The following is a 24,567-nucleotide window of genomic DNA, read 5'->3' on the forward strand; positions in this document are numbered from 1 at the left end:
AGTGGTGGTGGTAGTAGTGGTGGTGGTAGTAGTGATGGTGATGGTGGTAGTAGTGGTGGTGGTTGTAGGAGTGGTGGTAGTGGTGGTGGTGGTAGTAGTGGTGGTGGTAGTAGTGGTGGTGGTAGTAGTGATGGTGGTGGTGGTAGTAGTAATGGTGGTGGTGGTAGTAGTGGCGGTGCTAGTAGTGGTGGTGGTAGTAGTGATGGTGGTGGTGGTAGTAGTGGTGGTGGTTGTAGTAGTGATGGTGGTGGTAGTGGTGGTGGTGGTTGTAGTAGTGGTGGTGGTAGCAGTGATGGTGGTGGTGGTTGTAGTAGTGGTGGTGGTAGTGGTAGTGGTTGTAGTGGTGGTGGTTATAGTGGCGGTGGTAGTAGTGGTGGTGGCAGTAGTGGTGGTGGTAGCAGTGATGGTGGTGGTGGTAGTGGTGGTGGTTGTAGTAGTGGTGGTGGTAGTGGTAGTGGTTGTAGTGGTGGTGGTTATAGTGGCGGTGGTAGTAGTGGTGGTGGTAGTAGTGGTGGTGGTGGTAGTAGTGATGGTGGTGGTGGTAGTAGTGGTGGTGGTTGTAGTAGTGGTGGTGGTAGTGGTAGTGGTTGTATTGGTGGTGGTTATAGTGGCGGTGGTAGTAGTGGTGGTGGTAGTAGTGGTGGTGGTGGTAGTAGTGATGGTGGTGGTGGTAGTAGTGGTGGTGGCTGTAGGAGTGGTGGTGGTGGTAGTGGTGGTGGTGGTGATAGTGGGGGAGGGGATTATATACATGACATCGACCATTGCAATTCTTCGCTGTGATGACACACTGACTTTATCGGGTCACCCTGGGTGACTCAATCCTCCAGCTAAAAATCCGAACAAATCTTATCTAATCTTATCTTACCAACACCCCCGCCACCACCAACACCACCTCTCCAACCACCATCATAAACCCAACCACCAACACCACCTCTACAACCACCATCACCATCCCAACCACCATCAACACCACCTCTACAACCACCATCACCTTTCCAACCACCATGAACACCACCTCTACAACCTCCACCAACACCACCTCTACAACCACCACCAACACCACCTTTACAACCATCATCACCAGCCCAACCACCACCTACAGCACCTCTACCACTAACAATACAAGCAGCACCACTTCTACCACCAATATCACCTCAGTAAACATCCTGTAGAACAAGCTGAGAGATACACACCCTCTCCAATGTTCCACGAACGAATAAATTCCTTGCTATATCCACAAGAATAAATTTGCCTGAGAAACGTAGATTCATTCCAGCTTAACTACCTACCTCTGAGGTGCCATTTAAATGTTGCACAGCAGTATAATACACAAATTTTTTGTCATAAATGGAACCCACTGAGCCGCTAGATGGCAGAGCAGCTACTGACTGCAGTCACGAGCAACGCTGTTGCTTGCACCTTTATCACCTCTTCATATACATACATACATACATACATACATACATACATATATATATATATATATATATATATATATATATATATATATATATATATATATATATATATGTCGTTCCGAATAGGTAAAACTTGCTATTTTGGCTTAATAGCAACACTTTTCTTGCCGAATAAGGAAAGCGAATATTTGTGTATGCATTAATTTCGCAAAAATCATAATGAACCTAACGAAAAAAATACATTTCATTGTGTTTGTTTATTATTAAATTATTGTAAACTATCCAAAATATATTTAGTTGGATTAGGCTAAATTAAATAGTGCTTTTTATAATAAGGATAGGTTAGTTTTCTAAGGGTCTTTTGGTATAAAATTATTGATTTTTTTCATTAACATGAATGAAAAAATGTATCTTTAAACGTAGAAGAGGACATTTTTAGGAAAGACTTAATTTTAATCGAGTTCTTCATAATTGACCAGTTTTATCTGTTCGGCACGACATATGAAATATCTAGTCTGTGGTATAAGACTCTTATATTCAGAATGTGTTGTTTCGGTAATGCAAAAGGTTTAACCTGAATACTCTTCTTGCGACCTAAAGAATGGGGGATCATTGACATTTTGTGTGGTTGTCGCATGTATGTCATGGAGTGGTGGTACTGTGATTGCTGTTCTGAGAACTGTCTCTGGGAATCAAGGCATGGATAGGGCTCCTTGGACTAGAGATAAGAGGAAATAATTTATGAAGGGCAGCTAGTGGAGGGGAGGAGTAAGGTTCTGAGAGGTTGTAAGTACAGAAGAGGTGTGATGTCTGGGGTAGAAGAACAGGGACTTGAGATTCTGCGAGGAGGTTGTACAGGGCGTCTTCGGGATCATAGAAGTAATGGCAAGGGTGTGATGGGTGTGTTGGTTTAAAGTTGCGAGGGATCCTGTATTTGTAGTTGCCTACTGAGTTTGTTTATGGGGTGAGCCCAGCTCTTGATTCTACGTGATTTATCAGTAGTATATGTACATTGTGATATCAATTTAAGTAATTTTTATGGTAAACTTAACTTCTATCACAGTATCCTGACACCAAATATCAGCAGCTTCCGCTCAACCTATCTCTAGCCTTCAAATAAGACAAGCACTTGTGTATGTACCCTTAAGAGCTGTCACGTTCTTGTCGTGGTTATCATTGAGATGTAGAAACTAGGCTGCAGAAGTTATGAAAGAATCCTATGTATTTATTTAAGTGAACAGTGTAGACACTTGTCTGCCTGTCCAAAACACCGTCTCGACACTGGAAGGGGCCTGTAGGAGCCTACCCATTTTTTAAGTAAAAAAAAAAAAAGGAGTATGCCAATACCTTGTCCCAAGGGTCACCAACCCAAAGATAAACCAGATCAATTTATCCACAAGATCTAGTGGTGAAAAGTTATCTTTAATATGGGCTAGCTGTCACATAGATAAATATATTGCAAAAAACGGAAGACCATTTACAAATTTGAAGTTTGTGAAGTGCAACAGGAAATGTACCTTGACAAGGTTACTTGTATCGGGAATGCAAGTTTATCTGCGTTGATGACCTGGGAGAACAGCGGCTTAGTACTGTTTAATAAGGCATCAAATTTTCTCTTTAGCATCGTAAGCCATGCGCGTCTTAAGAGGAGACTACTATATATATGATGGAATAAGATCACAGTAAACAGGTGATATCACAAAATGCACAACCACTGTGAAAAAAATAGTAAACTTCCAAGCGCTTTCGTGATTTCTCGCATTGATAATGTGAGAAATCACGAAAGTGCTTGGAAGTTCATTATTTTTTCACAGTGGTTGTTGCACACACACACAATTTCATTTAATCTCAATTTCTTTCACGTGTTTCTCTCGTCCCTGTTTCTCTCCTTCACCCTGTCCCACCTTTCCCTGTGTCTCTCCTTCACCCTGTCCCACCTCTCCCTGTGTCTCTCCTTCACCCTGTCCCACCTCTCCCTGTGTCTCTCCTTCACCCTGTCCCACCTCTCCCTGTGTCTCTCCTTCACCCTGTCCCACCTCTCCCTGTGTCTCTCCTTCACCCTGTCCCACCTCCCTGTGTCTCTCCTTCACCCTGTCCCACCTCTCCCTGTGTCTCTCCTTCACCCTGTTCCACCTCTCCCTGTGTCTCTCCTTCACCCTGTCCCACCTCTCCCTGTGTCTCTCCTTCACCCTGTCCCACTTCTCCCTGTGTCTCTCCTTCACCCTGTCCCACTTCTCCCTGTGTCTCTCCTTCACCCTGTCCCACCTCCCTGTGTCTCTCCTTCACCCTGTCCCACCTCCCTGTGTCTCTCCTTCACCCTGTCCCACCTCTCCCTGTGTCTCTCCTTCACCCTGTCCCACCTCTCCCTGTGTCTCTCCTTCACCCTGTCCCACCTCTCCCTAATTTAGAGCAACGACAGATGTGGAAAATTTTGATTTTTCCCAAATTCAGCATGTATAAATTTGAATAATACAATTGTGTATTAAAATGCTGACTGGACCCTTCGAGAAAGTTGGTGTGAACGAGGGTGTGCAGCGACTGAGGAGTGATACAGGGAAACGCCATTTGTAATTTGTGAGCACTGGTTGTCGTGGAAAATTCAGCTAATAATCTGACGTCCTCGATGCTATATTGGAGTGTTGCGGCCTGAATCTGTAATAGGAACCTGTGTTAGTTCCGTACTGAATTGGGACAGGAAATTTACAGGACCTCAAGAATTACTTGTGGATGGTGGAAGATAAGGGATATGCCATCATTCACACAGGGAAGTATGCCATTAGTCCTTTCATTCAGATCTCTAGCTGGCCAGTGTAGGGTCTATGTGTCAGCCAGGTGTTATGGTGTGATCCCTCTACAATATTTAAATGGTAAGTGGTAATATGAATTTCTTTTCTAATAGCACCATTATAATTTATGTACAATAATTATATTCTCTGTACCCAGCAAGCCTAATCATATACAGTCCACAATATTTTATAATTACCATTATTGGTATTAATGTTTAATACTGTAATTATTATTTTAATATTAGGTCTAGCTTTTTGTGAGTGGTGATGAAGTGGGGATCGAGGGAGTCACACTCTTGTGACCTACTGTGACTAAGTCCCACTTATCTCACCCAAATTACTTTCTCGTAATAATTCAAGTAATACCCTGTAAACTTCACGCAGGTAGTTTCTCACATAATTCATAACAGTGTAGACACTGCTCTATTTTATTGTTTATAAGGGTCATAGATTCTAATATTGAAATTACGAATATTTGGTATTTTTACTTATTTTCAAATATGATTTAGCTTTTTTAATACTAGATCTTATAATGCTTTTAGCATAATAAAATATGAATAAGAAAATGAACCTTGTTTATCTTATTTTGATTAGTTCTTTCAGGTTAAGAATTTATTAGTGTTATTAATAAGTACGTTATGTTAGTTACTATGTTAATTTATCCCGTGTCAAGGTGCGATCCTTATCACACAACCGACCATCTAATGTGGCCCACGTATCTACCTCAAGTCTACCTACAAGGTGTTTCTGGGGTCAAAGCCCCCGTGGCCCTGTCCTTGACCAGGCCTCCCGTATGAAGGAAGGTTGGGGACCACTGCCCCCAGTCCATATAGTACGCTTTCATTTATATCAATAAATCTACCATAGCAGTGACTTCAAGGATATTACTAGGATATAATAAAATGTAAATATTTTTTTTATATTTTATGCACATGTCAGTAAATTTAATTTTTGGTTTTAGTTTCCTTCACACATTAGCCTTCTTAAACTTCCGGGTAGGCGCTCCCGACAAGAATTTTGCCATTGGAACTGAGTGTCCAGGTTTGGACTTGGAACTTCTGACCGTTCATCTGAACAGGACAGAGGGAGTCAGGCCTCGCCAGGAAACACACGGTGTAGGTGGCCATTTCGAGCTCTGGCGACGTGCCTATGAACATTGAACCGATCTTCTTGGGCTCGGACATCCACTCGAAGTGATCTCCTATAAGCTGTACCTAAGGATAGCAATTATCATTATATGACTCACAGTTTTGTATATCGTATTTATGTTAACTTAGGTTTTATAATACAAACTTAAATTCAAGAATATTTTAGGATAAAAATACTATGTTAGATGCAATACTGACCTTGGTACCAAGGTTAATCACCTTGCTCCAGCCCTCGTAGTTAAGATTGCCTTCTTTTTCTTCTTTATAGAAATTCACCCAGTTGTGGAAGCCGCTGACTTCACCATTTTTAAGCTCTCCAACAAAGGAGTGTTCGAACCCTGAGGAGCCGACTGGTCCCCCAGACCTAGTGTAGAGAGTGAACCAGATCTCATCCAGTTTGTCTCTCAAACTGCCCGTCAGGAGACCTGCAAAATGGCGAACAAATATTAGAATGAGGTGTTTGCCTCTCAGTTTATGTTTACTGAGAGTTTACTTTAATCTCCACTTCAGCGAGTATTCTTTACTAGTGAATAACAGATAATGTGCAGCCTTAATAACCCTCGTACAGTCGGTAGGCTTTAAATCAAACAAAATACTTAGCATCAACTCCTTATTATCATCAACTTGTTATCATCAATAACAAATAATTGTCTTTGCTTCATTACTTTAAAAGTTTAACAACTGAATACCCAGACAATGGAAAATTTCAGCAATATCTGAATCACAGAACAGAACAGAGGACTCACAGGTAAGAGCCCACTAGGGGCGAGGGGCAAGTGGGGACAGGATGAAGAAGATAGTTGGGGAGAGGAATATCTGAATCATGAATTCCATTCCACACTTTTGTACTGACCATATACTGTACGTAATATAACGTTACTCAGATTTATCGAAATCAAAATATTTAATTTCAAAACTATTATATCTAAAGCAAACTTTTTTCATATGATAATTGCTGAGGTAATACCTATGGCAATAGCTGCTTGTACTAGTTAATCTAACACAGCACTTATACCAGCGTGAGATATGGTATAAAATACCGACAAATATGGAATAAAACATGCGTTATTTCCCTATACGTACCTATACCACTTTCAGAACTATGCGGGAAATATTCTTTTAAATATATTGTCATTTTAGGAGAGGAAGAGGAGTGCCACCACCTAATCCCATCTTACCACAAGAAAGTGCTTTATTTTCTTAAGTTTCGTTTAGAAACATATACCACATTAAGTGTTAGTTAATTTGATACAAGGTGAACAGGCACACAGGCGAAAAGCCTGGATCAGAAGCCCAACAGCTTTATACAACAGACTCGTGCCACAAGAAACTTGCCCATTTCATCTGAAAAGCAAACTGCCATCAAAAAAGAGGGAGAGTTGAAGTGATGAACTTACCCTTATCTAGGAGGAAACTCTCAGAAAGCTTCATGATTTGTGTATTCATCATAGCGTCCAGGAGAGCGTCCTGCTCTGCGATCTCAGCAGCGTCTTCCTCCTCAGGAATGGTCACCTGGGGGATGTAGTTGTCTTGTACTTGCCGAAGGAGGCTGATGGTGGGGCCGCTCAAGGCTGACTCAGGTACTGATGTGAACAATCTGTTGATGAATCAAAAAATCAATATTTCGGAACTGAATGCTGAACACAGATATATGTAAACAAAAAAACGTGTGCACTCATCTTATTCCTCATCCTCATATCAGACATAGACAGAGATATACACCACAGCACCATATCATCCTTTGCGGATGATACTAGGATCTGCATGAGGCTGTCATCTGCTGAGGACGCGGTTAACCTCCAAGAAGATATAAACAAAGTTTTCCAGTGGGCAACGGAAAACAATATGATGTTCAATAAGGACAAATTCCAACTACTCCGTTATGGAAAACTGGAGGAGATAATAACTAGAACAGAGTATACTACAAACTCTGGCCATACAATAGAGCGGAAAAATAATGTAAAGGACCTGGGAGTAGTAATGTCTGAGAATCTCACTTTCAAGGATCACAACAGTGCTACGATCATAAGTGCAAAGAAAATAATAGGATGGATAATGAGAACGTTCAAAACGAGAGATGCCAAGCCAATGATGATCCTTTTCAAATCACTTGTTCTCTCTAGGCTGGAATACTGCTGTACATTAACATCTCCACTCAAATCAGGTGAAATTGCAGATCTAGAGAGTGTACAGAGATCCTTTACTGCACGTATAAGTTCTGTCAAGCACCTTAACTACTGGGAACGCTTGGAAGCACTTGACTTGTACTCGTTGGAACGCAGGAAAGAGAGACATATAATCTACACTTGGAAAATCCTGGAAGGAATGGTCCCGAATCTTCACACAGAAATCACTCCCTACGAAAGTAAAAGACTGGGCAGGCGATGCAAAATACCCCCAATTAAAAGTAGGGGCGCCATTGGTACACTAAGAGAAAACACCATAAGTGTCCGGGGCCCAAGACTGTTCAACAGCCTCCCATCACGCATTAGGGGAATTACCAATAAACCCCTGGCTGCCTTCAAGACAGAGCTGGACAGATACCTAAAGTCAGTGCCGGATCAGCCTGGCTGTGGTTCGTACGTTGGACTGCGTGTGGCCAGCAGTAACAGCCTGGTTGATCAGGCCTTGATCCACCGGGAGGCCTGGTCATGGACCGGGCCGCGGGGGCGTTGATCCCCGGAATAACCTCCAGGTAACCTGTGCACATACAAGAGGAAAATCTCGACACTTACAACCACAGACAGGCGAGTATACAGAGACCTACTTTAACTCAGGTTGTAGTTCTTCTTTTCCCAAAGGAATTTTTTTAATAAAATCAAACAAATAAAAATTACATCACTAGCAAAGGTAACGATAGAAGTTTGCGAAAGCAAATTTACCTAAACCTAGGGAAATATTTTTTTATTGTCTGAATAACAAAGATAAATGTGCTAAAGTCTGCAAGACAGTTTAACACATTAAATTATTTGAGCCGAACGAATAGTAGCACACAAACACAAAAATGACAAACAAGGCAAACACCAGGAGTCACAGTTGTAAACTAGACACTACAATGAGCTGTTAGGTAAAAGAACACGGGTGCAACTAATGCGACACTTTATTGTGGCAACTTTCGCTCTCCAGGAGTTTTGTCAAGCCGTGTGACGTGACAAAACCCCTGGAGAGCGAAACGTTGTCACAATAAAATGGAATTTTGATTGCGCAAGGGTCGTAATTGTAAAATTTCTTTGATTAAGTATATCTTCTCTCATTCGAGATGTTCTACCATTCTAGTGCGTGAAGAACAAGATAATATTGCAACTCACGGCCCAGAAGCTAGATCGCCTGAGGTGCCTTCACCCTGGAGATCTATAGTTAGCTGGTCACCCACAGCATTCACCTCGGCAGCAAACAGTTCCTCGGTCAGTGCTCTCAGTTCATCATCTGTCACCACATCTGATCCTCCTGGGATAGAGCACAATACATCACGTCATCTCGCAGTCTTGTCGTAAAGTTCAAAATTCGTATAAAAAAATGATATTACGCAAACAAATGAGTTTGGTATGCCAGCGGTCGCCGTGCCATGGTCAGCCAACCACACACCAGCTACCACAGCGGAACCTGTGTTAGTTGACACCATCCTCTGTAACAAAACACGACATGGGGCCAATAGTGCCACTGAATAAATTTTCATGCAACACAAATCCCTGTCAGGTGGTTTTTCCTTAAATGACGAAACTTCGTGTATCTTGTGAGCGAGAGATTTACACATATGTTCGTTGGCTTTAAGTCGACCCAGTGTGGTCCCTACCAGCAAATTTAATGTGATCTTGATGACCAAATCTCCTTTTTCTTTTCTACCTAAGAAGAGTTTTCCCTTCTGTAAAATTCTTCTTACAAAGGGGATAAAGGGTTCCTTTTTGACACTTTGCAACTGCATTTGCTTTGATGGTCTTATCACTGTGTCGTGATAAGTCCTGTCACTAACAGTGTACATTACATGTCAGCTGCAGAGTCGTCTGCAAACCCACAATTAAAGCTCGTAAATAAAACATTTAATAATCCCAGAGTTCGAGAGGATGAATGGTGAACGAAGATGATGAAAGGTGTCAAGCGACTCGTGAAGGGCTTGTTAGGTGTGGCAATTTGATGCTGCACAAGTATTGAGTAATGCTAAAAGTATTTAACAAAATTCGTATAATTTGTTAAACCTGGAAACGCTAGCTGCGGGAGTAGCATTTTTGTACTCAAATGGAGTATCAAGCCTTCATCCCTCTCTGCGCCGAATAGTCCACACGAGCTTAGCGCTTCCTATACACATAATAATACAAATGTTTCTATGTTGCCAACACAGACTTATCCAATTACTGAGTAGGACCTGGCAAATTGTTTTATGCCCCAAATATTATATCGCCCATGAATATGCAGTGTCAAGTTGTGACTGCCCGCTGCTAGCACCATCAGTATGATTGATCAGTCCATAAATCAAGAGATTTGGCCTAGGACAGGGTCGCGGGGGCGATTACCTTTACATACAGCAACAGGTATACAACGTGTAAATAAAAAATATCTGAGAGAATATCTGCCTGCGATGATCTCATGTCATCTATGATAGCTTCATGTTGCGTGTTTTTGTATTAGTTGTTAGTTTCCCAAGTAATATCATTGACCTTTGTAGTTATACATTACCCATCTTGAATATCTAGTACAAAGATAAATGCATTTTTGTGAATTTGATGATAATAGGAACCTGCACGTTCCTCTCCTCCCTCCACTTTTTCTAACTATATTTCCTGGAAGTTATATCGACAGTACTCAGGTCGTTGAGCCTCGCCTGTCTCTAACAACTTTCATTACAACCCACACGGTTCTTATGTCGTACCTTCAGATTTCCTCAAGCGCAGACTACACCCATCCTCGGATCTGCAGGGAACATGACTTCAGTCCTCATTACCTGACATCACCATCGTGCCCCAACTCGCCTCTCTAACACCAATCCTGTATTTATGACGTCATACCCGTCACCATATTCCGTTATCACTGGTCACGTATGACGTCATAAGTTCCCCAACAACACCACAACATTCCTCCACAGTAACTTGATGACGTTACAGCATACAGTCAAACATTCCCTACATCTTCTATAGATGGCAGCACAAGAAACACATTGCCATATTTCACCCCCTCTCCCCCCCAAAAAAAAAATGTCCGCATGACCAAGGTTGGTATGAATGAGATCTCGTGTCTGCACTGCCCACGGTAGAACACGATACGTAGAATTATATAATTTTCTTATCAGCAAATTTCGACGCAGAGTTGTAGACCTCTTTACCTCGGGCTCTTGTTTATGTAACATACAAGCACTCTATTCTGTCAGTATATAGAAGAACTCCTCATTCTGTCAGTATACAGAAGAACTCCTCATTCTGTCAGTATACAGAAGAACTCCTTATTCTGTCAGTATACAGAACTCCTCATTCTGTCAGTATACAGAAGAACTCCTCATTCTGTCAGTATACAGAAGAACTCCTTATTCTGTCAGTATACAGAACTCCTCATTCTGTCAGTATACAGAAGAACTCCTCATTCTGTCAGTATACAGAAGAACTCCTTATTCTGTCAGTATACAGAACTCCTCATTCTGTCAGTATACAGAACTCCTCATTCTGTCAGTATACAGAACTCCTCATTCTGTAAGTATACAGAACTCCTCATTCTGTAAGTATACAGAACTTCTCATTCTGTCAGTATACAGAAGAACTCCTCATTCTGTCAGTATACAGAACTCCTCATTCTGTCAGTATACAGAACTCCTCATTCTGTAAGTATACAGAACTCCTCATTCTGTAAGTATACAGAACTTCTCATTCTGTAAGTATACAGAACTTCTCATTCTGTAAGTATACAGAACTTCTCATTCTGTAAGTATACAGAACTTCTCATTCTGTAAGTATACAGAACTCCTCATTCTGTAAGTATACAGAACTTCTCATTCTGTAAGTATACAGAACTCCTCATTCTGTAAGTATACAGAACTTCTCATTCTGTAAGTATACAGAACTTCTCATTCTGTAAGTATACAGAACTCCTCATTCTGTAAGTATACAGAACTTCTCATTCTGTAGTATACAGAACTCCTCATTCTGTAAGTATACAGAACTTCTCATTCTGTAAGTATACAGAACTCCTCATTCTGTAAGTATACAGAACTTCTCATTCTGTAAGTATACAGAACTCCTCATTCTGTAAGTATACAGAACTCCTCATTCTGTCAGTATACAGAACTTCTCATTCTGTAAGTATACAGAACTCCTCATTCTGTAAGTATACAGAACTCATTCTGTCAGTATACAGAACTCCTCATTCTGTAAGTATACAGAACTCCTCATTCTGTCAGTATACAGAAGAACTCCTTATTCTGTCAGTATACAGAACTCCTTATTCTGTCAGTATACAGAACTCCTCATTCTGTAAGTATACAGAACTCCTCATTCTGTAAGTATACAGAACTCCTCATTCTGTAAGTATACAGAACTCCTCATTCTGTCAGTATACAGAACTCCTCATTCTGTCAGTATACAGAACTCCTCATTCTGTAAGTATACAGAACTCCTCATTCTGTCAGTATACAGAACTCCTCATTCTGTCAGTATACAGAACTCCTCATTCTGTCAGTATACAGAACTCATTCTGTCAGTATACAGAACTCCTCATTCTGTAAGTATACAGAACTCCTCATTCTGTCAGTATACAGAACTCCTCATTTTGTCAGTATAAGACGCACTCCTCAGTGTTAAGTCTTTCAGCCTTGCAAAATTCGTCTCAACCTCACAGTTCCCACTGAACTGAAATGGAGGTCATTAACCATCTTTGACCTGGTTGAGGTTGCGCGCTACACATACACGTGACCTAAATCTTTATTTTTTTTATTTTTTATAAAGATAACAATCTGTGACGACAGGTCATCTTCCGTTACCATGATTTTTTAATACTGGCTTTGTCTCTGACAAGTGCCTCCAGTTACCTGCTCTGCTTTGAAATGTTTGTATTCTTCTTGTTATCTTGTCCCATACATCATTAATCTTTGCCACAGAAGACAAAAATTCAGTTTTTGTTACTGTAAGAGGATTTTGCATTTTTTCCTTGTAATAGAGTTATATAACATGAAGGTGTCAGATTCTCTCTGAAGTGTTGTGTAAAATCCCTTTAGGTGTAATTCGGTTCGGCTGAGGCCTTGAACCTGTTACTCTAATATTGCTAATTATTGCACTACACGAGTTTCGATCCACTCTTTACTGCCTAAAAAACGACTAAATGCTTCGTCTACAGAGTTTTACCCCCATTTTATTTACTCTAAAATCTGAATTGTAAAGTTGATATAAATTAATTTTCTTCCAACATACCAACCTTTTCACATGTGACGTCATGCTTGTTTGCGTTCTTAATTGCTTGCTTATAAGCGACCGTGATCGTAATTTTTTTTAATGCGTTGGAAAGGAAAAACCTTAATTGAAATTTACTTGGTGAAGCCATCCACACAATATATATATATATATATATATATATATATATATATATATATATATATATATATATATATATATATATATATATATATATATATATATATATATATATATATATATGTGTGTGTGTGTGTGTGTGTGTGTATTTATATTATAGCTATGAATCTGAAGCTATTAATACACGTGTTATTAATGGAAAAAGAGAGGGTGGGGAGAATATGCACGACTTACATACATAGGTCATGACACTACACATCGTAAGCTGTAAATCATCTTTACATACATGTAATTTGCTTCACATCATTACACTGTAATGTATCAGTAAAGACTAATATGGGCGCATTGGATAATTTTAATAACTTTTTATTAATGAATTCAATATAGTTAACTGAGGTGTCACATTACTGTGATTTGCAGTGATCAATGTTGATGAGTTACTGTGTATTCTCTGAGAAATACCAGGTGTACATGATGAATGAACTCGTCAAGTTGTGTATTAGTGAGGCAGACTTTGCTTTAATAATGAATGCTGCACCAGAAGCTTGGCAGTGAGGAAAAACAATGAATAATTCAGCAAAATAGAGTTTCCTTGTTCAACCATAATTTATTATCTCTTGTGTCTTCTACAATTTAGAATATATATATTACACTAATATATCCCCCCGCATACACGCTCCTATTGAAAATACCTTCACTCACTTCTATTTTTTTTTTAACCAATTAACTAACAATCTTCGTTCATTTCTATTTTTTTTTAACCAATTAACTAACAATCTTCTTTCATTTATTCTCGGCTAATAAAGTTTTATACAAAATATGTATCATTATTTTCTAATATTTTGTGATGATTAAACTGAGTTCTTACATATAAAATTACAAGTCTAGCTTCGTACCATCCTCTGTGACAGAGTTGGTCTAGTGTCTGACCATGTTACTGGAGCTCCGCTGGTCTGCAGTCAAATTCTGCTCAGGCTGCAACTGTTTGGGGAAAATATAATCATTTGTTACTTGTGCTGTCATCTATAGAAAACAGATGTATGTTGTAGTATTATCAAGTGGTTGAGGGGGAATCTTGTGGTAACAGTGAGGGAACTCATGACGTGTGTGACCAATGACTGTCTCGTGGCAGTGAGTGATGGGGACTCCGGTGAAGTGGGAACGCACAGGTTACAACGAGAGCTGTAGGTTTGTTCGTGTGTATGCTCTGAGAGTTAATTTTAACCTCTGCTCTAGACATTAATGTATTATTGACAGGTCTTGTAGGTGCAGAGGTGAAGTGCAGCCTTGGTGCCCTCCGTACAGTCAATAAGCTTGAAACCCAAGTACAATAGGTCCTTACCGGTGATTACAATGAGTGATTTCTGACAGTAATAAGTGCACATACGTGCTTGACTTTATTAGTAACGATGGTGTGAAGAACACCTGTCACAGTAGTGAATTCCCTTCTCAGTTTTATCTATAGTTAAGCCGACGCACAAGACTGGCTCAGCATTGATCGTATGCTCTCAGAAGTATTTTATTCAAGTCATATCATGGAATACAAACTCTCCTAAACGGAGACAACGTATTAGATTCCCTGCCGACTCTATCCTCCTTTCATATACTAAAGTTATACTTTTCTAAAACTGGTTAACTTAACCAGTGTTATTGTGAAAAGTTAGATACGATGTTATTAAGTATCAAGTATCAGTGGATGTTGCACCGGGCTACCAGGCCCGGTGGCCTGGTGGCTAAAGCTCCCGCCTCACACACGGGTTCGATTCCCGGCGGGTGGAAACATTTCGACACGTTTCCTTAAACCTGTTGTCCTGTTCACCTAGCAGCAAATAGGTACCTGGGTGTTAGTCGACTGGTGTGGGTCGCATCCTGGGGGACAAGATTAAGGACCCCAATGGAAATAAGTTAGACAGTCCTCGATGACGCACTGACTTTCTTGGGTTATCCTGGGTGGCTAACCCTCCGGGGTTAAAAATCCGAACGAAATCTTATCTTATCTTATATGCGCTAACATAACTACTTATACAGAGGACCTTCTCGTGCTTGGACTTAAGAGAATAATAATATTAATGCTTGATATTAGTCCATACGAGAATTTTAATTCCAGCAAGTCCACGCATACCACTTCTCCCCTTGAATAAAGCAGACACTCGTGGTTGATTTATAGAATTATAATTTATAGACAAGAGATGTACCAATTAAATACTCAGAAAGGCATTTAAACCACACACTGTCTCGTGTAGGTCAACAATTTTTAAGGCACAATTAGACATTTAAGAGAACAATGCTATACTGTATTGTTATCATCAATGCGTGTGTGTGTACAGCTTCCAGGTATGGCATCTAATCAGTACCGAGCTGAACAAATTGTGCTGTGAATGGAGGAAATGTTCAAGTCCGTAGTGGCCTTATTCCTGGCACGACGTTTTCATTAAGTGCCTCCAATATATTGTATATCGTGGAAGTCTTTTTTCCAATTTTTTTTTTTTTTGCTGTAAGGCCACATTGGAAACAAATTACACTTTCTGACACAGTCGGGTTATCTTAGCTCTGCATAATTCTTGTTCACTTATGTATGCCTACATCATCTATGCGTTGTTAAACCCTTGGGCAGTTATATACTACTGCCTGTAAAATTCATTTGCTGATTTCCAAAATGAAGCAAATCTGTCTTTATTTTCCAAGGACAATACCTTTGGGAGCGAGCCATTCAGTCAGGCTCGCTTGTAAGTCCTTGCATTTCTAACACTTCAAGGTGAGCCTTGGTGCTGGTGAAGGGCTATACAACCAGGAAACTGGTACTACACTTTCCTTCTTGGGGTATAAGCTGATTACCCTCTTCCCTCGTATTCCTCAGCGCTGTAGAACACCAACGGATTTAGCAGATGACCTTGAGATGATGACCTCGAGGTTGGCCACTTGGTGTGAACTTGTAATATTAATGTTCCTATTCTTTGCTCATAATGCTACCTCCACTGTGTTCACAATGCTACCCCCACTGAGTTCACAATACTACCCCCACTGTGTTCACAATACTACCCCCACTGTGTTCACAATACTACCCCCACTGTGTTCACAATGCTACCCCCACTGTGTTCACAATGCTACCTCCACTGTGTTCACAATACTACCCCCACTGTGTTCACAATACTACCTCCACTGTGTTCACAATACTACCTCCACTGTGTTCACAATACTACCACCACTGTGTTCACAATACTACCTCCACTGTGTTCACAATACTACCTCCACTGTGTTCACAATACTACCACCACTGTGTTCACAATACTACCACCACTGTGTTCACAATGCTACCTCCACTGTGTTCACAATACTACCTCCACTGTGTTCACAATACTACCTCCACTGTGTTCACAATACTACCTCCACTGTGTTCACAATACTACCTCCACTGTGTTCACAATACTACCTCCACTGTGTTCACAATGCTACCTCCACTGTGTTCACAATGCTACCTCCACTGTGTTCACAATACTACCTCCACTGTGTTCACAATACTACCTCCACTGTGTTCACAATACTACCACCACTGTGTTCACAATACTACCACCACTGTGTTCACAATACTACCTCCACTGTACTCACAATGTCATAATAAGTAATATTCGTGCAGGTTATAAATCTAAGTCACTATCAGTACCTCCAGCTACACACAGTCACTATCAGTACCTCCAGCTACACACTGTCACTATCAGTACCTCCAGCTACACACTGTCACTATCAGTACCTCCAGCTACACACAGTCACTATCAGTACCTCCAGCTACACACAGTCACTATCAGTACCTCCAGCTACACACAGTCACTATCAGTACCTCCAGCTACACACTGTCACTATCAGTACCTCCAGCTACACGCTGTCACTATCAGTACCTCCAGCTACACACTGTCACTATCAGTACCTCCAGCTACACACTGTCACTATCAGTACCTCCAGCTACACACTGTCACTATCAGTACCTCCAGCTACACACAGTCACTATCAGTACCTCCAGCTACACACAGTCACTATCAGTACCTCCAGCTACACACAGTCACTATCAGTACCTCCAGCTACACACAGTCACTATCAGTACCTCCAGCTACACACTGTCACTATCAGTACCTCCAGCTACACACAGTCACTATCAGTACCTCCAGCTACACACTGTCACTATCAGTACCTCCAGCTACACACAGTCACTATCAGTACCTCCAGCTACACACTGTCACTATCAGTACCTCCAGCTACACACAGTCACTATCAGTACCTCCAGCTACACACAGTCACTATCAGTAACTCCAGCTACACACAGTCACTATCAGTACCTCCAGCTACACACAGTCACTATCAGTACCTCCAGCTATACACAGTCACTATCAGTACCTCCAGCTACACACAGTCACTATCAGTACCTCCAGCTACACACAGTCACTATCAGTACCTCCAGCTACACACAGTCACTATCAGTACCTCCAGCTACACACAGTCACTATCAGTACCTCCAGCTACACACAGTCACTATCAGTACCTCCAGCTACACACAGTCACTATCAGTACCTCCAGCTACACACAGTCACTATCAGTACCTCCAGCTACACACTGTCACTATCAGTACCTCCAGCTACACACAGTCACTATCAGTACCTCCAGCTACACACAGTCACTATCAGTACCTCCAGCTACACATAGTCACTATCAGTAACTCCAGCTACACACAGTCACTATCAGTACCTCCAGCTACACACAGTCACTATCAGTACCTCCAGCTACACACAGTCACTATCAGTACCTCCAGCTACACACAGTCACTATCAGTACCTCCAGCTACACACTGTCACTATCAGTACCTCCAGCTACACACAGTCACTATCAGTACCTCCAGCTACACACTGTCACTATCAGTACCTCCAGCTACACACAGTCACTATCAGTACCTCCAGCTACACACAGTCACTATCAGTACCTCCAGCTACACACAGTCACTATCAGTAACTCCAGCTACACACAGTCACTATCAGTACCTCCAGCTACACACAGTCACTATCAGTACCTCCAGCTACACACAGTCACTATCAGTACCTCCAGCTACACACAGTCACTATCAGTACCTCCAGCTACACACAGTCACTATCAGTACCTCCAGCTACACACTGTCACTATCAGTACCTCCAGCTACACACAGTCACTATCAGTACCTCCAGCTACACACTGTCACTATCAGTACCTCCAGCTACACACAGTCACTATCAGTACCTCCAGCTACACACAGTCACTATCAGTACCTCCAGCTACACACAGTCACTATCAGTACCTCCAGCTACACACAGTCACTATCAGTACCTCCAGCTACACACAGTCACTATCAGTACCTCCAGCTACACACAGTCACTATCAGTACCTCCAGCTACACACTGTCACTATCAGTACCTCCAGCTACACACAGTCACTATCAGTACCTCCAGCTACACACTGTCACTATCAGTACCTCCAGCTACACACAGTCACTATCAGTACCTCCAGCTACACACTGTCACTATCAGTACCTCCAGCTACACACAGTCACTATCAGTACCTCCAGCTACACACAGTCACTATCAGTACCTCCAGCTACACACAGTCACTATCAGTACCTCCAGCTACACACAGTCACTATCAGTACCTCCAGCTACACACAGTCACTATCAGTACCTCCAGCTACACACAGTCACTATCAGTACCTCCAGCTACACACTGTCACTATCAGTACCTCCAGCTACACAGTCACTATCAGTACCTCCAGCTACACACAGTCACTATCAGTACCTCCAGCTACACACAGTCACTATCAGTACCTCCAGCTATACACAGTCACTATCAGTACCTCCAGCTACACACAGTCACTATCAGTACCTCCAGCTACACACAGTCACTATCAGTACCTCCAGCTACACACAATCTCTAGTAAAAGTTGAGCTTCCACCGTGTGATGAATACTAATGACACTATGATTATTATTTTCTCTTATAATTCTTATATTTTTATAATTTTGTTTCTCTGAGTATTACAGATATATATATATATATATATATATATATATATATATATATATATATATATATATATATATATATATATATATATATATATATATATATATATATATATATTTATATATATATATATATATATATATATATATATATATATATATATATATATATATATATATATATATATATATATATATATACATATATATATATATATATATATATATATATATATATATATATATATATATATATATATATATTCTATTAGTCAGAGTCTTGAACAGGAGTTGTTGAGGTAGTTTGGTCATTTAGAGAGAACGGATCAAAGTAGAATGACATGGAGAGCGTATAAATCTGTAGGGGAAGGAAGGCGGGGTAGGAGTCGTCCTGGTAAAGGTTGGAGGGAGGAGGTAAAGGAGGTTTTGTGGGCGAGGGGCTTGAACTCCCAGCAAGCGTGCGTGAGCGTGTTAGATAGGAGTGAATGGAGACGAATGGTATTTGGGAAGTGACGAGCTGTTGGAGTGTGAGCAGGGTAATATTTAGTGAAGAGATTCAGTGAAACCGGTTATTTTATATAGCCGGACTTGAGTCCTGGAAATGGGAAGCACAATGCCTACACTTTAAAGGAGGGATTTTGGGATATTGGCAGTTGGGAGGGATATGTTGTGTATCTTTATACGTATATGCTTCTAAACTGTTGTATTCTGAGCACCTCTGCAAAAACAGTGATTATGTGTGAGTGTGGTGAAAGTGTTGAATGATGATGAAAGTATTTTCTTTTTGGGGATTTTCTTTCTTTTTGGGTCACCCTGCCTCGGTGGGAGATGGCCAATTTGCTAATATATATATATATATATATATATATATATATATATATATATATATATATATATATATATATATATGTCGTGCCGAATATGTAAAACTGGTCAATTAACAAGAACTCATTTAAAATTAAGTCCTTTCTAAAATTTTCTCTTATACGTTTAAAGATATATTTTTTCCATTAATGTTAATGTAAAAATTTTTAATTTTGCACCAAAAGAATCTTAGAAAACTTACCTAACCTTATTATATCAAGAACAATTTATTTTAGCCTAACCCAATATTTTAGATTTGTTTACAATAATTTAATACTAAACAAACGAAGTGAAATATATTTTTTTCGTTAGGTTCAGAATGATTTTGGAGAAATTAATGCATACATAAATTTTCACTTGTCCTATATGGCAAGATGAGCGTTGCTATTTAAGCCAAGATGGCAAGTTCTGCCTATTCGGCACGACGTATATATATATATATATATATATATATATATATATATATATATATATATAGATATATATATATATAGATATATATATATATATATATATATATATATATATATATATATATATATATGAATATGCAGAACCACTGTGAAAAAATAGTGAAATTCCAAGGGCTTTCGTGACTTCTCACATTATCAAGAAACTATAGAAATAAACGATTAACAGGAAGACATATAAGGGCGAGACTACACCTCGCTGCCACCTCAACAACACCTGACTTTTTATGATGGTGTAGGTAGGTAGTCAGTGATCCGTGAAACACAGCTGATATTCTACCCAAAAAATTTGTCTAATGTACCTTAAATTCTTCCCAAATTTTATTAATTATAAATGAATCCAAATTATATAAACCAAAAGAAATATTCATTTTATTTTCAAAACTACTTTTTATGAAACAAGATTCAATTATATTCCTGTCGACCATGGACTTGCTTGATACAACTTTCTCAACTTTTTGAAAACCAATTGGATGGTTAAAATCTCTCGCATGAATAAATAGAGCATTGGAATCTTGTCCAGTTCTAATGCTATATTTATGTTGTTTTAATCTTAGTTCGAGACTTTTACCAGTTTGACCGTAATAAACTTTATCGCAAATTTTACAAGGAATCTTATAGACACATCCATCAGCATTTTGGGGGGAATTCTTAATCAAAAGTTTTTTTTACTGTATCAAGATTTTTAAATACAACTTTGATATTCAAATTCTTAAGAAGAGAAGGCATATCAACCAAGTTTTCATGGTAAGGGAGAACCAACATATTTTTAGTTGAATAAGGTTGGTTGTGCCTTTTTTGAATTGTAAAAGTATTTCCAGCTATTTTAAAGAATTTATCAATTAAGTTTCTTGGATATTTTAGATCATTAGCTATTTCACAAATTTTGGATATTTCTTCATCTATGAACTCTGGACTACAAATACGTAAAACTCTCAAAAACATTGATGAGAATACCGACACTGTTTTTTCACAGTGGTTGCTCTGCATATTGTGATATCACCTGTTTACTCTGATCTTATTGCATGCATATATATATATATATATATATATATATATATATATATATATATATATATATATATATATATATATATATGTCGTGCCGAATATGTAAAACTGGTCAATTAGCAAGAACTCATTTAAAATTAAGTCCTTTCTAAAATTTTCTCTTATACTCATTAATGTTGATGTAAAAATTTATAATTTTGCACCAGTAGAAAACTTACCTAACCTTATTATAACAAGAACAATTTATTTTAGCCTCTAGATTTATTTACAATAATTTATACTAAACAAACACAGTGAAATATATCGTTAGGTTCAGAATGATTTTGGCGAAATTATTGCATACACAAATTTTCACTATATGGCAAGATGATCTTATTGCATGCATATATATATATATATATATATATATATATATATATATATATATATATATATATATATATATATATATATATATATATATTTATGTTACTCACCACAGAGCTCCTCAAAGTCACTACAACAGTCTTCATAATCAGGACAACCCTCGTTACACTGACAAGGCTTGGTGTCTAAGTACTCTTCCCCACAGCGGTCAGCACACGACATGCAGATCTCAGTGTAGTCCTCGCAGCAGTCACCGTAGTCAGTGCAAGCAACGTTACACTGACACTCAAGGTTAGTGTCGAAAATACCACAAGCACCGTAGCATGACTGGCCGTAGGCTCCTGCAACACAAATTTATTATCATTTTAGCAGCTACAACCAGTCATAAGTGCAACAGTATGTGTTCTGTGCAAGAAAGGTATAAAATACCGACAATATGAAAGTTAAGACACATGTGCAACATCTGTATATCTTTATTGTAGACGTTTCGCCATCCAGTGACTTTATCAATACAGATTCTAGGACACATATCCTAGAATCTGTATTGATAAAGCCACTGGATGGCGAAACGTCTACAATAAAGCTATCCAGATGTTGCACATATGTCTTAACTTTCACAGTATGTGTTCTGACAATAAGACTACAGGAAAACTATACAGACTCACCGGTCGCGTCATCGTGACTTGTTCTTCCTTATATAATAACAGCCAAGGTAAGAAAAACATCAAAACTACGCATTCTTTCTTGTTCTGAGAAAAGCTGTTGGATATGGTATCTGTTCTACCCGAGGTCTACCTTGTTGTGTTGCTGAGTCCCGGGGATCATAGCCCTGCGGCCAGGTCTCAGACCAGGTCTCTTAATGATTGGTGCTCGCAGCCCGTAACCCAACATAGGTAGCATAGCCCGTCTGACTAAAAACAGTCTGTGAGAACTTCTTAAATTGCCTCTTGAAGACAGAGCTGTTGGTAGCCTATCTTTATATTTAAGTTTGTTTTAATCATGGATTATTTATACTCATTGATTTATCTTTTAGTGTACTTATTGTACTCATTTTAACATGTGTGGTATTTATGCCCTGGGTACTACGCCTCCTGCTGTCGCAAGCTGTTAGTCAGTGGACGAGAAAGCTGGTCAATATTAATGTACATTACATTTCCACCAACTAATCATAGTTATGGAGGAAAAAAACTCACCTACGGCTGCAAGCAGAAGCAAGAAAGCTGCCTTCATGACTGCTGGTTGTGTATGTGTGTGTATGTTTTATTCCCACGAAACACACATTTATATACCTGGCTCCTTATCTGATATCAAGTTTCCAATATGTTTATCAACACACACACAGTTCCAGATTAAAAAAAATCATTATATAATTACACAACACATTTTGATATACATTATATTGTTTGAATAAAATGTAAAAACTAGTAACGAGGTGGATTTTTTTGTGTGTGGAGTGATTACATTTATCACATTCTTGCCCGTGTTTTTGTAGCAACGTATTAATAATTTAATGTATTTTATAACAGTTGAGTATAAGTCACTTTCCTTAAAAAAAAACTGAGTTAGAACTCGTAATCCTTGTTCAGTATTTAAAAGCAACTCCAGACCTGCTGGAAGCATACAAAGAAAGGTTTTGAAGCTCCTATAACTATTTAAATGGAATGTTTAACAATATCCTCGTCGTTCTAGTTAAATAAGGTTGGTTGTCCCTTTTTTGAATTGTAAAAAGTATTTCTAGCTATTTTAAAAGATTTATCAATTAAGTTTCTTGGGTATTTTAGATCATTAGCTATTTCATAAATTTTGGGGATTTCTTCTGGACTACAAATACGTAAAAATCTCAAAAACATTGATGAGAATACCGATACTTTTTTATCACAGTGGTTGTTCTGCATATTGTGATATCACCAGTCCCTGGACCCATTATGTACCTCTATAATCCTGTGACTTCCGCCCACACCATGGGTATGGGGTGAGTACCGCCCACACCATGGGTATGGGGTGCAAAATAAACATATTAAACTAAAACGCTCTATTAATTAATGTCTCGCAGCTCAGACTGATTAATCTCATTATAAACAGAATTAAGAGTGACAGGACTTGTCAGGTCTTGCACTCTCATCTTCCAAACAGCTATAACACAATATACCCATTACCACAGACAAAATTAAATACCAAATATAACAGAGAGACTCGTTTGCTTTGTGCTCATAATGGAAGATGATTAAAACACACTTTTGATTGAATTTAAACTCTATGCCGCACTGCCACAAAGGCAGATCCACGTCCTGTGGGAAGGATGGTATCACAACATCTCCAGGTTGTTCTGTTTAGCACTCGAAATTCTTTTCGTTTCCAGAATTATACAATATGAGCTATGCAACTGGGAAGATTCCTAAATCTTGAGCCAACAGTCTCATCATTTCCATTCCAAAATCAAATCAATAAAATGCATTTCACCCAATATCTCTTATTAGTTGCTTACGTAAGAACACATCTGAGAGGAAGGTCCTTAATCCTACACACACAAAAAAAATTTGTTTCACGTATGGAAAGTGAACATCGTCGCATAATCACATTTCTCACCCTACCCACTGACAGCCCCTACAGTACCTTCCTTGACCTCAAATCTGCCTTTGATATGGCTAACCGACATGTAATCATTGGTGAATTTGCCAGAATGGATGCGGGAGGATGACTTCTCCACCGGATCAGTGGCTACTTGTCAAACAGAGTCTTGTGTGTTATTCCGGGACATAGAAATGTAACTAGAGATTTTGAATTAGGAGCTTCAAAACGGGATGTCCTCAGTCCAACTTTATTCAATATTCTAATATTTTCCTAAATGCTATTCCAATGTAGCCCAAACATTATATGTTAGTTAGTTTAATATGTTTATTATGCACCCCATACCCATCCTGTGGGCGGTAGTCAAAAGGTTACAGAGGTACATAATTGGTCCAGGGAC

At 39.3% G+C, this 24,567-nt stretch overlaps 2 protein-coding genes across 3 annotated transcripts in view; both read right to left on the reverse strand.

Moving 5' to 3' along the window:
- LOC128689219 (uridylate-specific endoribonuclease D-like) overlaps positions 1-1,415 on the reverse strand; it is a 17,567-nt gene extending 16,152 nt beyond the window's left edge. The window contains exon 1 of one of the 2 annotated variants that reach the window (XR_011392146.1): positions 1-1,258. This exon is cut by the window's left edge and continues 1,551 nt beyond it. Coding sequence is in view for 1 of the 2 variants with exons in the window: in XM_070086283.1 (XP_069942384.1) it covers positions 1,290-1,303 (14 nt within the window). In the remaining variant the exon portion in view is untranslated. Of the gene's footprint in view, positions 1,259-1,289 lie in introns of those variants that run through there. The other variant, XM_070086283.1, reaches the window with a different exon arrangement.
- Positions 1,416-5,113: 3,698 nt separating this feature from the next.
- LOC128689419 (uridylate-specific endoribonuclease) lies at positions 5,114-22,951 on the reverse strand. Its single transcript, XM_053777663.2, has 6 exons — positions 22,793-22,951; positions 21,710-21,940; positions 8,661-8,799; positions 6,750-6,949; positions 5,551-5,777; positions 5,114-5,418 (listed from the first exon to the last, which is right to left on the reverse strand). The coding sequence occupies exons 1-6, from the start codon at positions 22,827-22,829 to the stop codon at positions 5,188-5,190; spliced, it is 1,065 nt and encodes a 354-aa protein (XP_053633638.1). The 5' UTR covers positions 22,830-22,951; the 3' UTR covers positions 5,114-5,187.
- Positions 22,952-24,567: the final 1,616 nt, after the last annotated feature.

The sequence above is a fragment of the Cherax quadricarinatus genome, chromosome 18 (assembly GCF_038502225.1).
Source record: "Cherax quadricarinatus isolate ZL_2023a chromosome 18, ASM3850222v1, whole genome shotgun sequence".
Lineage (NCBI taxonomy): Eukaryota > Metazoa > Arthropoda > Malacostraca > Decapoda > Parastacidae > Cherax > Cherax quadricarinatus.